Source organism: Astyanax mexicanus, chromosome 20 (assembly GCF_023375975.1).
Source record: "Astyanax mexicanus isolate ESR-SI-001 chromosome 20, AstMex3_surface, whole genome shotgun sequence".
Taxonomy (NCBI): Eukaryota; Metazoa; Chordata; class Actinopteri; order Characiformes; family Acestrorhamphidae; genus Astyanax; species Astyanax mexicanus.
The window spans coordinates 35,447,032-35,463,683 of NC_064427.1; the positions used below are offsets into that span (position 1 = coordinate 35,447,032).

At 35.6% G+C, this 16,652-nt stretch overlaps 1 protein-coding gene across 4 annotated transcripts in view; it reads right to left on the reverse strand.

Annotated features, from left to right (window-relative positions):
• Window positions 1–16,652, reverse strand: part of erg (ETS transcription factor ERG) — a 102,798-nt gene that overhangs the window by 45,625 nt on the left and 40,521 nt on the right. Inside the window, exon 1 of one of the 4 annotated variants that reach the window (XM_007247280.4) lies at window positions 2,803–2,973. The exons of the other annotated variants lie outside the window; for them this stretch is intronic. Coding sequence (XP_007247342.2) covers window positions 2,803–2,820 — 18 coding nt within the window. The 5' untranslated portion in view covers window positions 2,821–2,973. Of the gene's footprint in view, window positions 1–2,802; window positions 2,974–16,652 lie in introns of those variants that run through there. 4 annotated transcript variants of the gene reach the window in all.

The window sequence follows — 16,652 nt, forward strand, 5'->3', positions numbered from 1 at the left end:
GTGCTTTAACATAAAGACAACATGCTAATCTAATGTTAAGTTAATGTCACAATAACTTGCAATAATAACCCAATAACCCTAACCAAGGAATGCATTTCAGTGTTGATTTATATTTTATATTTTTGAGACAAGTATATTCACTACCTTATTTCTGAGTGCAGATGAAGCTGTATATGAAAGTAACGCAGCAGTATGAATGTGCTGTATCTAGTTTAGGGTACAGAGAGGTGAAGGAACAGTAAGTAAAAGCTCCTGATGACTTTAGCAGAAAAGTGTTTGCGCAAGAGAGTACAGAGAGAGCTGTTCTTACTCATGTCTGCCCAAACAATCAGTCCAGCACGCTCGCCCCAAACACAAAAGAACACACTCCGCTCCGCTAACATTTCTGATCCGGCCGTACCAGCCCTGAAACTGTGAGGCCCACACACACACACACACACACACACACATACACATGGCCCATCATCCATCTACACCAAGCCATCCCAAAAACATACTAACATTCCAAAATACAGATCTTTTAACCAACAGGTGTTGCCCATGTGAAAAAAATCACTATTTTAACACCATTAAAAAGCAGCACAAAGTAGCTCCACACTTTTTTCATTGGTAGATTTCTGAGGGTCCTCACATTTGCCAACCCTTAGTATTAAGAACATCTTAACATGGAGAGAGAAAGTGCCATCTAAAAATCATCTGGGTAATAAAAAACCTTTTGGGAAACCCACCCCTATAACTATAGCTGCTTGTATAGTAAGTAACTAAAGACATGAATCATGTTGTATTATTAGTCACAACTCAGTTGATATGCATTTTTTTAAATAGGTTCAACCCAAATAAATCAACAATTTCTGGTTTAGGTTTTGATTTTTTTTAAATCTGTTTGCATGTAAACCCACTAGAATTTTTTATTACTATGCTGTACATTGTCACCTTCTATTGGTCAATTCTTTATCATTTCTATTGGTCATTCACTACACTGGATTAACTAAAGATTCAATATAACAGATTAAATTCAGGTAACTGAGTAGAGTAAATGTGGTCAATTTATCCTATCCTTTTATCTATATACATCTCTGACAAAAAATAAGAGACCACTTCAGTTTCTGAATCAGTTTCTCTGATTCTACTATTTATTCTGCTTTTTAAGGTAAATTAGTAAAATGAACATTGTTTTTTATTCTATAAACTACAGACAACATTTCTCCCAAACTCCAAATGAAAATATTGTAATTTAGATCATTTATTTGTAGAAAATGAGAAATGGCTGAAATAACAAATAAGATGCAGAGCTTTCAGACCAGAATAATGCAGAGAGAAAACAAGTTCATATTCATAAAGTTTTAAGAGTTCAGAAATAATCAATATTTGGTGGAATAACCCTGTTTTTTAATCACAGTTTTCATGCATCTTGGCATCATGTTCTCCTCCACCAGTCTTACACACTGCTTTTGGATAACTTTATGCTGCTTTACTCCTGGTGCAAAAATTCAGGCAGTTCAGTTTGGTGGTTTGATGGCTTGTGATCATCCGTCTTCCTCTTGATTATATTCTAGAGGTTTTCAATTTGGTAAAATCAAAGAAACTCATCATTTTTAGAAGTCTGTATAGTGGTCCTACTACTATTACCACAAAGTTTTTGTCAAACATTGATGATATGTCTTCTATAGAGTTATACACTGTTTAACACAGCTTTTACAAATTTCAGAATAACATGTTCTAGACTGTAGTAGACTTGTTCTGGAACACAATGGCACCATCAGCGTGTAATAGTCTATAAAAGAGAATTGCAGACTTACTGAAGGTAGAAGGAGACTATTAGAAAATTAACTAAAGATTCAATAAAACAGATTAAATTCAGGTAACTGAGCAAATATAGTCAATTTAATTCCACACCATTACTATTACCACAACCACAGTAATAAAAAATGGTTCACCACAACACTGTGACTAAACGTGAAAACAAATATTACTTTAACACAATTTCCTTCACTTCCATTCAATACTTTGCACAAGAATCTTGTTCAGGTAATTTCATTTAATCAAATTAATATATAATAAATGATCACATTTGACTATGAATACATTCAAAAAGAAAATAAAGGTGATGGAAAAAATAAATGATTATTTCATGATGCCATAGAGCATTAAATAATTTTAGTTTCTATATAGAACAACACATTTGTAACAGAAATATGGATTTTTTAAATTGGTAATGAACCTTTGTGTTCTTTATGTAAAAGAGTTGGTTCTTCATATTTACTCAAAGATCTTACAAAACATACGACAAACATGGTTCTCTGTGGTTGTGGTTCTTCAAAAGTGGTTCTAGGTTCTATGGCATCACATGAAGAACCATTTAAAGTACCAGTACAAAAAATAAAATAATAATAATAAAAAAAGAATCATTACTTTTATACTTTACAAACAACATGAATATTTTTTTTCTTAATCCAGATACTAAGAATGCAATAAGACTAAATGAAAAATAAAAAATTTGAAGATTATACCAAAAACCCACCCCCAAAAAAACCCTCCAAACTACTTTTCTTGCATAGACTCATCCTTCGATGTGCAGCACGGTGAGCGTCATTGCTCAGATGAATTTTCTAAACCTCACAGACAGTGAGGATAGGAAAAAGGAAATTTACAAAGCAGCAAAAAGGAAATCTTGTTACCGTTCTACGGCAAAAGGGTGTTACCCGCTCAAATCTGTTCTCCGAGTTCTCAAAGCCAGACACGAAAACGGCTCAAGAACCTACAATTTTGGCTTTTTAACGAAAAAAACGTTGTGAAACTTACCTTGATGGTGCTCGCCATCGTAGCCCAGGACTATTGAGTCCTGCTGAAAGAAGGCAATTTTAATTGCAGTGTGTGCGAGTTGTGTGTGTGCTGATTGATTTTTTTTTTTTTTTGGTGATGAGTGTTTAAGTTGAGTTCCACTGAGCGCTGCTTGGAGCGGATGAGATTGTGCTAACGCTGGAAGTGAAGTCAGCCAATAGCAGGAAGAGCTTTCTATTGGTTCTGGCCGACGCAGCTCGAAGAAACAGGATATTTGGGAGAGGAGATAAGAAGGGCTGAAACAATGTTGTTGTTCTGTAAGATGTGGCACGGCTCCTTTAAGACGGAATAGGGAACCCTGAAGGCTGCGGCTGTGGGGTGCCCTCCTAAAGGAGGGTACCTGTGTTCGTGGGTGGTGTAAGTAGTATATTTGCCAATGTGAAACATGGAACAGAGGTGGCACACACATAGACACAGACAGAGAGAAAGAAAGAGAGAGACAGAAAGAGGGACAGACAGAGAGAAAGACAGACAGACAGCAGGGCCGGTTGCAGGACAGGATGCAGATGTGTGATGGTATAGGCTGTATTTGCCACAGTTGCGAGCAACATGGGAGCCCCAAGAGATCTCAAAGCAGTGAAAGACTAATGGAAGGTGGAAAAAGAGGGAGAGATGACAGAAAGAGAGAAAGAATGAACGAACGAATGAAGTACAGCTGACAGTCCAACACAGAAAACTGGATAAAAAGAATGATATACGTAGAGTATCAAAGCTGTATAAACAATGTATCTACAAAAAAATGGCAATTTTACAGGAGAAGGAAAAAAAAAACCTTCTTAGCCGACAATTAAACCTGTTACAATAACAATTGTTGCCAAGCAAAATGTTATAGCAGAAATTATTGCAATAAATGATATTATTGTCATTTTAAGACTGTTAAATTCCCCTAATAAACATTACACAAACAGTACGGAAATTTCTGTTTGGCAGATTTGGTATTTCTTTGTTGTTACAATGCTTCTCAGCAATAAGTCTTATATTGTTGGAAAGCCTGTTAATTTCACAAAAAGCAACCACTTAAAGATGATGAGTTTCTTTGATTTTACCAACTTATAAACCTCTGGAATATAATCAAGAGAAAGATAAATGATCACAACCATCAAACCAAGCTGAACTGCTTGAATTATTGCACCAGGAGTAAAGGCATAAAGCTATCCAAAAGCAGTGTGTAAGACTGGTGGAGGAAGACATGTCAACCTGCATGAAATCTGTGATTAAAACCAGGGTTATTCCACCAAATATTAATTGATTTCTTAACTTTATGAACTTTATGTGGTCTAAAAGCTCTACATCTTTTTTTGTTATTTCATCCATTTCATCCAAATGCTCTAAATGAGGATATTTTTATTTAGAATTTGTGAGAAATGTTGTCTGTTGTTTATAGAATAAAAAAACAATGTTAATTTCACTCAAAACCTATAAATAGCAAAATCAGAGAAACTGATTCATAAAATGAAGTGTTCTCTTATTTTTTTCCAGAGCTGTATATTCAGATTGTTTTTGAAAAAGCATTTGTATGTTAACACACAAAAAACACACAAACACACACACAAAAAACACAATGAATAATATAAGGATTATTAAAATGATTCATAGTCATGTCCATTTATTGTACAATAATAGTCGCTGGTTGATAATATAATTCCTGTGACAGGTCGCTCAATTAAATCAATGTAAAAAGATTCTATTCTAAGTCATTTTGGAGCATTGCTATTGGTCAAATTGTCATGAAACAATGTAAGGAACAACTGTCTGAAAAACAACAAAAAGACTGATACAAGGTTTTTGCCTGACAATGAAAACATGTTTTTCTACAATACTGTTCCAATGATTGTGTGCAGCACGGACACCATGGTTTTATTCCACTCTGTTCTACAGAAATTAAACCAAAATGATTTTCCATGTTGTCACATTTGCTACCAGAGTCTGTGCAGAGACCAGAGGTGGAGCCAGACTTGCCAACTTATTTGGTCGGTACAGAGTTCTTTAACCCTTGTGTGGTGTTCGGGTCTGTGGGACCCGTTTTCATTTTTCATCAAATGATACAAAAAAAAAAAAAATTTTCTAACACAAACTCATTGGCATTGGCTCATTTTTTGTGAAAAACATATATCAAAACATATTTTCGATAAACACACACTGTACACCCCCCCCCCCCCCCCCCCCCACACACACACATTTATACATTTATATTACATACAGTATGTTTGGCCAAGGGCTAATAAACATTGCTTCATTTGTAAATTTGAAACTGAACAAATTTTCTACTCATATCTTGAGTTAAATTCATTTTCTTTTACATTTTATTAAAAAAATAATAAAAAAAGAGTAGCACTTTTTGAAAGAAATGTAACATAAGAAAGGTAAAGGGCAAATATTAACCATGTAAGCTGTTTATATTGCTTGCAATTTAGGTGAAGCAAGCATGTGTAAAGCATTTTAATGTAAAATTGCTTAATTTTGCTGAATTAAATACAAGTAACAAAGTAAACGAGTAACAAAAATATGAACACCACACAAGGGTTAACTGTGCTGTATTATTGTAGAGAAATGAACAGCTGCATTGAAACATTACATTCTACACAGCAGCATGTTCATTAACCCCTTAAATGTGTTTTAGATTTCATGTGTGTTTTGCAGCTCAGAAATCAATGAACACGTTATATATATATATATATATATATATATATATATATATCAGCAAAGCAACCAATCACGTGAACAACACATGAATTGTGCAATACTGTGCTACAGAAATAGTCAGAGTCAGTAGACAGTCAGTATGTTTATACAAGCTACTACAGTGCTGTCTGCAGCAAAGTATGGACTATTCAAATAACCTTTCTATAGTTTTATTTTTGCTTTGTGTTTATGAAAAATAAAATGTATACTTAAGAATTACATTTTTAAACTATGTTGCACTAATGCTGTTGATTTTTGGAGGGAGTGATCATGCTAAGAACTATATTTTAGAGGTTCTTACAGTTTGAAAATATGTTTTCTTTTATGTCTTATAGTTCAATAGACTCCCTAAAATGTACTTTTTAAAATACATGTCCTTCCAAGGGTTTTCTGATATCCTTTAATGTTCTATATAAAACTATAATAAGTTATAATTTACTAATTAGTCTTATCATGGTACAGTACTGAGAATTATAGTTCTTTTTCAATTATACAATTATTTAATAAAGCATTAAAAAAAGAAGAATATGAGACAAAATATAAAAAATTTAGCTTTTACTTTCAGGTATTTACATTTAGATCTGATATATACTTTAGCAGATAGCACCTTTTGTCTGCTCATGAACTCATGAGCAAAAGTATTGGAACAGATCAAGTTAAAATAGAATAAAGTGAATGAATAATACATAATATTTAGTTTAAAATCCGTTGCTTGTAATAACTGCATCAAGTTTGTAAGTCAAATGTGACTCATTGATATCAATAATTATTTGCATTCTTCTTTTTGTGGTTTTATGATCATTTTTCAGTTGGTGTTTGTTGTGGGGAGGTGGGGGGGGTTACTCCCTTCAGTCTCCTCTTCAGCAGGTAAAATGCATGCTTTATATGGTTTAGGTCTGGAGGTTTTTAGATGAAGCCCTTGTAGTTTTGGCAGTGGGATTTGCGCCATTTTGGTTGCATCTTTCATCAAATTGACATACAAAATGTTTCTGTAGACTTCTGTTCCGGGTTATTGTACATCTATTAAGATTTATGAGCCTGTCCCAAAAGAGGCCATGCAAGCCCAAACCATGAACCCTGATATTGGAGAATATACAGCTCTGGAAAACAATACCACTTAAAAATAATGAGTTTCTTTGATTTTACCAAACTGTAAACCTATAGAATATAACCAAGAGGAAGATGGCTGATCACAAGTCATCAAACCAAACTGAACTGCTTGAATTTCTACACCAGGAGTAAAGCAGCATAAAGTTATCCAAAAGCAGTGTGTAAGACTGGTGGAGGAGAACATGATGCCAAGATGCATGAAAACCGTAATTACAAACCAGGGTTATTCCACCAAATATTGATTTCTAAACTCTTAAAACTTTATGAATATGAACTTGTTTTCTTTGCATTATTTGAGGTCTGAAAGCTCTGTATCTGATTTTTTCTGCAAATTAATGCTCTAAATTAGTTGGAATTTAGAAGAAATGTTGTTATTGTTGTAGTTTATAAAATAAAACTACAATGTTCATTTTACTCAAACATCTACCTATAAATAACAAAATCAGAGAAACTGATTCAGAAACTGAAGTGGTCTCTTATTTTTTTTAGAGCTGTATATATTGAATATAAATGAATATACTGAATAAAATAACAGCAAATATTGGAATTCCAAGTTGTATATAAGAGAACAGTAGTAATGCTGTGTTCATATTGCGCATGTACACTGATGATACTCTGTGTGTGTGCTGTGCGCGTGTGTGTGCTCAGTGATGTGTTGACGCGCGCATGTGTGTGTGTGTGCGCACCCATGCGCTTCAGGCTGCAGATGGTATTGTGTAATGGCAGTTGCTTTGAGGAAGTTGTGAAGTTGTGACAAGAGGAGTTTAAAACGTTTTGAAATCAGCTAATGGCAAAAACACGCAATGCCCCCACAGACCTGCTCATGTGTTTTAAACGAAAAGACACAAATATCTAATAAAAAATGAATTATTCACAGTATCAGAATCATTACATTTGCCTGCAGCATCTCAGAAATGTCAGATCGACTGAAGTGAAGCCTTCGTGATATACAAGGTTTTTTTCGTTTGTTCTAAACAGATTACAACAAATGAGTTTTAACATGTTTGATCGCTAAGAATAATGCAACTGAATATTGCACTGGAACATGGTATTCTGCAACAACCTGACAGCGGCATTAAGCAGAATAATTAATTAGGTTCAGTAAATCCTCAGTATGTTTAGTTACTTGTTTATTACATTTTAATCCATTTAATGAAACATAAAAAGCTAATTCTGATCACAAACAATGCATACATACACTATATGGACAAAAGTACTGGTACACCTGTTCATTTATTGTTACTTCACTAAATTAAGGGTATTAAAAAGAGATAATTTATTTAGCTTTTTATGTACTAACTGTCTGTTGATCAGAATTTTTATATTTTTATATTTTATATTTATATTATTTATCTAAAGGATCAAAATTTAAAGGGGACATATTATATCTCTTTTTACACAAGTATACAAACTTTGGGCACGTCACAATGCTCATTGCTATCTTACACCCCGCCAACAGTCTAATTTCACAACTTCTGCCTGCGCTGTTTAAATAGCAATGACTATATCTTATGAATATATCTACGCTGATGGGTGTTCAGGTAAATTTCTGGCATATTGCTATCCTGGCAGCGGAGAACACAGGTGCGCCACTGACTGAATACAACCCAACTAGACAAGAGTTAATCAGTACACAAACCCAACATTTACATCAACAACAAAATATTACAGTTCCTGTAAATTATATGCTCACACACCTTCACAGTGTGAACAAGCAGGTCAGTTTCCTCTGCTAATAAGTGCAGAAATGCTGCACTATTAAAATAACAATCCGACAAAGTCAGAGCGCACCCAGCACTTAAAGGGAATGGCAAGTGATACGCTAATTGATTTATTGCATGTTACTCCTAAAAACACACATTTGTACATGCCTTTTGCACATTTCAAGCAGCGTGAACAAAAGCATTGGCACGCATGCTCATTTATTGTTTCTTTAGGAAATCAAGGGTATTAAAAATACCAAATTTTTACTGTTTTGATGGACTAACTGTTTGTTGGTCTCAACTGTCCAGAAAAGACTTTCTACTTTACTCTGTCAGTGCAATCACATTCTCACAGCAACGCTTCCAAATCTAGTAGAAAGAGTCCAACATACATATAGTCCAGGAAAAGCATGGTAAACTCGCTCTTTTTAATACTTTTGATTTAAATAAAAATTATGAATAAAACCGATACTCCCAATACTTTTATCCATATAGAATTAGCATTTTATATTTCATCAAATTAATCAAAATTTAAAGGGGACATATTATACATCCTTTTACACAAGTACAAACACTCCAAGCATGATTTTGTGCAAAGAAAGTCATGAACATGTTTCTAACATGTTACTAATTTATTGGAATTGAAAGAGAATTTTTCCTGCTTTTATTGGAGCAAAAGTCTCTACTGTCGTAGGAAGACTCTCTACTAGATTTTTTGGAGCATTGCTGTAAGGATTTGATTGCATTCAGTGACATTAGTGCATTAGTGAAGTCATTAGTGAAGCTGGATGATCTGCATCCTATTGCACCTCATCCCCAGCTGTATTGGATGGAGCACCATCATTCCAGAGAACACAGTTTTACTTGTTCATGTAAAAAAAATTTTTTTTGGATGATATCTGGATGATAAAATGAAATTTTGTCTCACTGATATGATGATAAAACCATAACATAATAAATAAACTGTGTCCACGCAATGCAAATAAAAGTAGCTGAAAGCATTTGTTAGAAGGGATGTCCACAAACATTTATCCATATAGTGTAACAGCTTTTTTACTCTAGACAGTGACACACACACACACATACACACACATGCTCACACTGCTGTAGCTGAGCACGGTGTGGCTTTCTCTGTGGTTTTAAAGGCGGTGACCTCAGTATGACTTTCACCTTCTCTGGTTTCTCTCCCTGCAATACTGTGTAAGAGGGAGTCCATGATCATCTTTAAGCTTTGCTTTTATTACAAATTAATAACATATTTTCTCCCACAGTCCTCTGACTCACATTAAGCCAGTCAACCACAAGCAAAGTGAATAAGAGTGAATCGTGAATAGGGATACATTTTTTTTGTTACCCTTCAAATGTGACAATGATGCAATTACACTTGTAAGGCCTAACAACAAACAAAATGGGCTACCACTGTAACCACTTGGCAACACCTTAGCAACTGCATGAGACACCATAGCAACCAATTGGAGTATCATATCAACCTCCTAGGAACATCTACTAAGCAACTAAGCATCATGGCATCAACTGTCTGCTATAATACTATAGCATTAACCTTAAGAGGAGGATCATACTACATTATCCACACCTGACCATAACAATAATGTACTGATATTTAGACATGTGGATTATTGTTTGCATTTTTCATGTTTTAATCTATCAGAGATCTGTTCTTAATAAATATTTTGCCCCTTAATGATATAAAGGCCCTTAATAATATATGCCCCTTAATTGTTTTGAAGCCTAAAAGAAATAAAATGAAAAGAAAAAGGAATACATCGAGTGAGATTATAATTATAATGTATTATTTATCACGATTAATAGTGGAATACTGTTGTAATTAATGACATCTATGGTGGCGCGCAGTAGTGCAGCAAGTTCTCATGTTCCCAGCGAACACCCTGTTTTTGGCTATTTTTACATCGGTGCTGAGCCACGTAATACAGAATGGAACTTTTTAGGATTTATTCTCGTTATCGGTTTTATTATTTATTTATATTCTATTCTTATTTTATTAAATTTTTCGATCTACATAATAATTGCTCTTTGGGTGGAACTGGATTGTGAGATTACAATTTCGTTCCACCTGATGAAAATGACAATAAAGTCTCCTTGAATCCTTCAGTGATAAAGTGCTACTGTTCACATGATCTGATTGGTTGGGAATTTCTACAACACTGTAATCAGAAGAAGCCTCTGGACGTTCTGTTACTTTAAAACAGCTGAAATGTTACAACCTCTTTCCACACTGAGGCAATGTGTGCAGAGTGATAGCTGTACGGGTGTAAGAAGACACATGTTGTGTAATGTTAGAGAAGTAACTTCATATCTCTCTTCTCTCTCTCTCTCTCTCTCTCTCTTTATTTTTCTCTCTCTCTCTTTCTTTATTTCTCTCTCTCTCTCTCTCTCTCGCTCTCTCTCTCTCTTGTCAGGTTTGATTTTTATGGCGTCCTGCAGGATGTCTGTAGGAAGTGACCTGTGGTCTAGCTCTCGGTGAACTGTGTGTGTGTGTGTGTGTGTGTGTGGTGGAAATGCTCCTCAGTGGGGGGCTGGGTAACAGGGCAGGGCCCTTCCACAGGAATGTCCTGTACAACACATACACACACACAGACACCTATACCGTTGCTATAAATATACACGTTCCAGTGGTTCTCCTAAACACTCCAGCCTACACAACACTTCCTAAACGAAATTCACCTCAGAGAAAGAACAGAGCAGGTGTGTACGTGAGCTAATTAACATACAAACAGTCTCTCTCTCTCTCTCTCTCTCACACACACACACACACACACACACATATAACTACACGTATTTGTCTTTGGCTTGTTGGTGTGTCATCTTGTGTGGCATGCATCAGTGCCCTCTAACGATCACAAACCTCAGCGCTCACAGCTCCCCCTACACAAACCCATGGGTACTGCAACCCAGTCTGTGCTTATAGCACAAAAAGTAAGGAAATTTGCGTTTGGTAGATTATTTCTTTGTTGTAACAGTACTTATTGCCAATAAGTCTTACACCATTGGAAAGCCTGTTTATTTCTCTTTTAATGGAGCTACACATAGAAAGATACACATAAGAAACATACATTTGTGGGATGAGCAGCAGACCTCATCCCACAATAAAATTTGGTAACACTTTACTTGGATGGTCCATTTTATGGCCTTGTTGATTCAACTAACACTGAATTGAATGTCCATTAAATTTAACTTAACCTTATGTTGAATGTAAATGATTCAAAATAGAATCTAACCTACACCTAACCCTAACCTTAACCCTTAATCAACCCTAAACTCTAACCCTACACCTAACCCTAACCTTAACCCTTAATCAACCCTAAACTCTAACCCTACACCTAACCCTAACCTTAACCCTTAATCAACCCTAAAATCTAACCCTACACCTAACCCTAACCTTAACCCTTAATCAACCATAAAATCAAACCCTAAACCTAACCCTAACCTTAACCCTTAATCAACCCTAAAATCTAACCCTACACCTAACCCTAACCTTAACCCTTAATCAACCCTAAACTCTAACCCTACACCTAACCCTAACCTTAACCCTTAATCAACCCTAAAATCTAACCCTACACCTAACCCTAACCTTAACCTAATCTTAAAATCTAACCCTAAACCCAATCCTAAAATATTAAAATAAGCGTTTTGATTACAGTTGAATGTAGGGTTATATTCCTTTTAGTTCATTTGCATTTAATAGACATGTAGTTGAATGTTAGTTGAATGTCAGTTGAGCATCAAAGAGGCCATCAAATGGACCATCCAAGTAAAGTGTTACCTACAATTTTGCCAATTTCTCTCTACCAATTCCAAACTTCATCTTCTTAATACACCTACTTCACAGCCTATCTCTGAGATCACCCATTATATGGAACTTGGCCTTCAGTTTGGAGATACTGGTACCAGGGATCACTCCAAAAATGCCAAAACTTGTTTTGTTTTTTCGTTTTGTGGAACACCAGCTTGAATTTGCTCTATCACACGGGCCCTATCCAGATCAGTCAAACGTAGCATGTTGGTTCTTGGAGCAGATGCCAACTGACCAGGGCATATGCCCACAGGTGCTGCAAATCAGAAGGCACCTGGGGGTACCAGAAGCTCAAAAGCAGAATTAGCTTTTTGGCAATGGCGAAGAAGATTTGGCTAATTTTTCATTGGCGTGACCCATAAATGTGGCACTATTTAATAGGGAAATTAACAGGCTTTCCAATGGTGTAAAATGTATTGCCAAGAAGCATTGTTACAACAAATAATAATCTGTCAAACTCAAATTTACTTACTTGGAGACTTCTTTACAGATATTGTGATCTGGTCTTGGGCTGAACTTGCCTGAGCGACCTGATTATCTATCAGTGTCTCTCAATATGTTACTATGTGTAGAAAAAGAAAGGTTTTATGAGCACTCTATTTTTTTATGTAAATGGATAGGCCTAGTGTTTAAATCCCATTATTCCCATTCCCATTATATCCCCTTATTTCCCTTTGACCTCCTTTAACCCCTACCTAAATATGTTTTTAACTTCTATTACTTTTGTACTTCACTCTTGTAAGTCGCTTTGGACAAAAGCGTCTGCCAAATGTAATGTAATGTAATGTAATTTAATGTAAAATGTATGTATAGGCCTAGTACTAAAATTCAAACGTATATGAATAGTATAGATGGTATATTGGTATATTAAAAAGCAACTATGATTTGTTTCCATAAACCCAGAAACTACCAGAAACTCAACAGAAAAGTGAATGAACTGCAATGCATGTAAAAAGCATGCTCTGTGCTACCCCAAAAATAACGAACGCACCCTATTGGTTTAAAATTTCCACCCGCCAGTGCATGTTCAGCTACCGCAGTTTAGTGGCAAACCACAAATTTTGCAACCAGTGACCTTAAATCAGCATATGTTGCTGTTGCTGGATGTTCTGCAATGCTTGTGGGAAAATGTTCTGTGGACACAGTGGAAAAGAACACTGCACCTCAAAACAGAAACCTAATTAACCCAAGCTGTAAAACATGGTGAAGGCAGCCTAATGGTTTGATGGTGTTTTTCTGCCTCAGAGCCTGGACTTTAAGTATATCAGTATATAACCTTTTAGTTAAAAAGGCTTTTACAGTAGAATGTAAAGCCAGTGGTCCATGGCCTGAAGCTGGATGGACTTAGAAGACAATAATGCAATGACTTAAATCACAAAACTAAAATCAACTAGAGAATGGTTCGAATATTTCTGACTTGTTTAAGTGCACAAAACACATCTGCATCAGGAAATGGTGCAATGGTGTGCTAATTATATTTGCAGATATAGCTACTGTTTAGTTATTGAGATGATTGCTGCTAAAAATGGATGTACAGGTTATTCAGCCAAGAGCTCACTTTCCTTTCGATTCCTACAAAGTTGTTAGTTAAAGATATGAACAGTAAAACAGTCTTTGTGTTCTCAGTTTAGATAAGATTATGTTCATTTAGGCTCTGAGTGGTCCAGCGGCCTAAGCGCTGCCACTATGATCAGATGATGCCTGGTTCGAATCCTGTTTATGTAGCTTGCCATCTGCTACCGGAGCCCTGAGGGAGCACAATTGGCCTTGTTCTCTCTGGGTGGGTAGATGGCGCTCTTTACCCTCATCACTCTAAATGGTGATGTGGATCAGCACAAGCTGCGTCTGTGAGCTGATGTATCGGAACCGAGTCGCTGCGCTTTCCTCCAAGTGCGCTGTGATGCTACTCAGTTTCTACTCAGCAGTTAGAAAAGAGGCGAGTTGTTATGTTTTGGAGGAAGCATGTGTTAGTCTTCACCCTCCTGGTGTTGGGGCATCACTAGTGATAGGGGGAGTTCTAAAGAGTGTGTTGGGTATTTGGCCATGTAAATTGGGGAGAAAATAGGAAAAAAATAAAATGGAAAAAGATTATGTTTAGGTATAATTAGGATATTATCAGATCACATTGTATTTCAGGTCATTCCATGGGGTTCACTCACGTTTTTCTTGTAACTATATGTGTATCCTATAGGGGTGGGCAATATTATATCATATACAATATATCGTGACACAGAAATATCGTGATATTAAAAATCCATATTGTGGTAATAGAGATGTTCTGTCTTAAAAGTAGTCTATTATTTACTGTGAAGCTTTAGGTGTATTTATTGTATAATTGTTTTAGTTTGCAGTTTATATGCATGCACTAAATATTCTGCAATATTATTTGCTGCATTATATTATTTTATGCTATATTATTTATTTTGCCACATTATGATTATACTGTTATACTATTATACTATATTCCTGAAATGAATTAATTATTTTAGTTTTCCTATATCGCCAAGTATATCGTTATCGCAAAAATACCCTGAAATATCGTGATTTTATTTTAGAGCCATATCGCACACCCCTAGTATTTTACTGTTAATTTCCATTCATTTGTGTATGCTTCTTTAGAATCTGATGGTGGTCCACAAGGCCCTGGAGGTATCAGACTTTCATCATAATTTCTCTGTCTGCACTCTTTTATAGACATTCTTACTGCAGTTGTCAGGCCAACGGTAGAGTTTAAGAGCGTATTTAGACCCATTCACTCACATTTGCCTCGATTCAGGCGCATTCATACAGGATGACACAGCAGAGAAGACTGAGCCAGAACTGCAGACGGCACGCTTCTTTAATTCTGAGCACGGGAAGGGGAATTAGGAGGGTGCGTTTATTTTACAAGTTTGAATGAGCTCAGTAAACACACACTACTATACACTGCTACACTATGCGGGAGAGACTGGCATTAAGCCTTTTACCAATAATTTCACACGAGAACATTAAAACTTGAAGTAATAAATAAATAAACACATTTACACCAATTAAAAAAGAATCTCTATAGAACAACAACAACCAACATATCATCGCTGCAATGCAAAAAGCTCCAAAAGAGCAAAAAAAAAAAAAGCATGAGGAGGACAAAACATTCTTCACTTTCTATGGAATGCAAAAGTTATTTAGGAGCATTTCTATTGGTTTGTTAATCAGGAAGTAAATTAACAAAACAGAGTTATCATAACAATATAAACTATGCATAAAAAAATTCCTGATCAAATCTGTTGACCCCAAATCCAGATCAAAACAGCTCCACAACTTGGGTATGATGTGCTGTTAATAAACATTGAAGTAAAATCACATTAGGGCAGTTTTCCAGACAGGGATTAACCATTTTAAATGGAGATTTTTCATTAAAAGGAAAATATAGTCTATGTCCATGAATAGACCTAATCCCTTTTCTGCCAAAATTGACATCACCATTTAGAGTGAGAAGGGGAAAAGAGCACCATCTACCCACCCCAAGAAAACAAGGCAGATTGTGTGCTCTTTTGAGGCTCCAGCTCCTAATGGTAAGCTGCATGACCTGGATTCGAACCAGCGATCTCCCGTATTCCTGCATAATGGAAACCCGGAAGATTAATTTCTAACCAGGTGTAATTAAGAGTAAAACACAGGGGTATATCTCCCAAAAATGATTACAGTTTAATAGAATAGAACCAAACTGGGTGGTTTTAGTGAAGTGGACAAAAATAGTCCCACACTGCAGACTCTAAACTGTTTTGTTACCTTCTGAGAAGTTTCTCACTGCAGCAGCCAATAACTATATAGGGTAATTGTGCCTGGAGGACACCAGAGGGCACTCTGCTGCAACACAACTAAAGATTAACAAGCCGATACCTGATTAATTAATAAAAAGCCTGAATCGGTACCAATAGTGATTTACTTGATACATTTTTTGGATCAGGTCATCCCTAAATGTAACTGTATAGTAATTAAAATGTATTTTCATAATTTAAAAAAAAATCTTATAAAGTGTTTAATTTGTTACAGCAAAGGGTATAGCAATGATGTCTGACAAAATAAAGTCAGAAAGATACTCCCCATCTCCACCTACAACTGCAACTTGTTACACATGCTGAAAAAAATGCTAAGTGCCAAAGCACATCTCCTGAATGCTTTTTTGTACAAACAGTAAATTATTTCAGTAATTTAATGAGGGCTGTTTGATTTTCGTACTGTTTTAAATTGCAAAATATTGACCCACAATATGAATATACAGTTTTTTAGGGATGACCAGTGCAAGGCAGGGTGCCTCCAGGACAAGGGCTGAGAAACTTTGTGATGAGTTTGCATAGACCATGTTCCAAATGGTTCCATATTTCCTAATGTATACTGTATATAGTGCGATATATCAAATATTCAATCTTACTGTATAAATACAGGTCTAACATAGATATTTTTATTGAAACACAGGTGCTAAACTCTTAAAGACCTGCAGT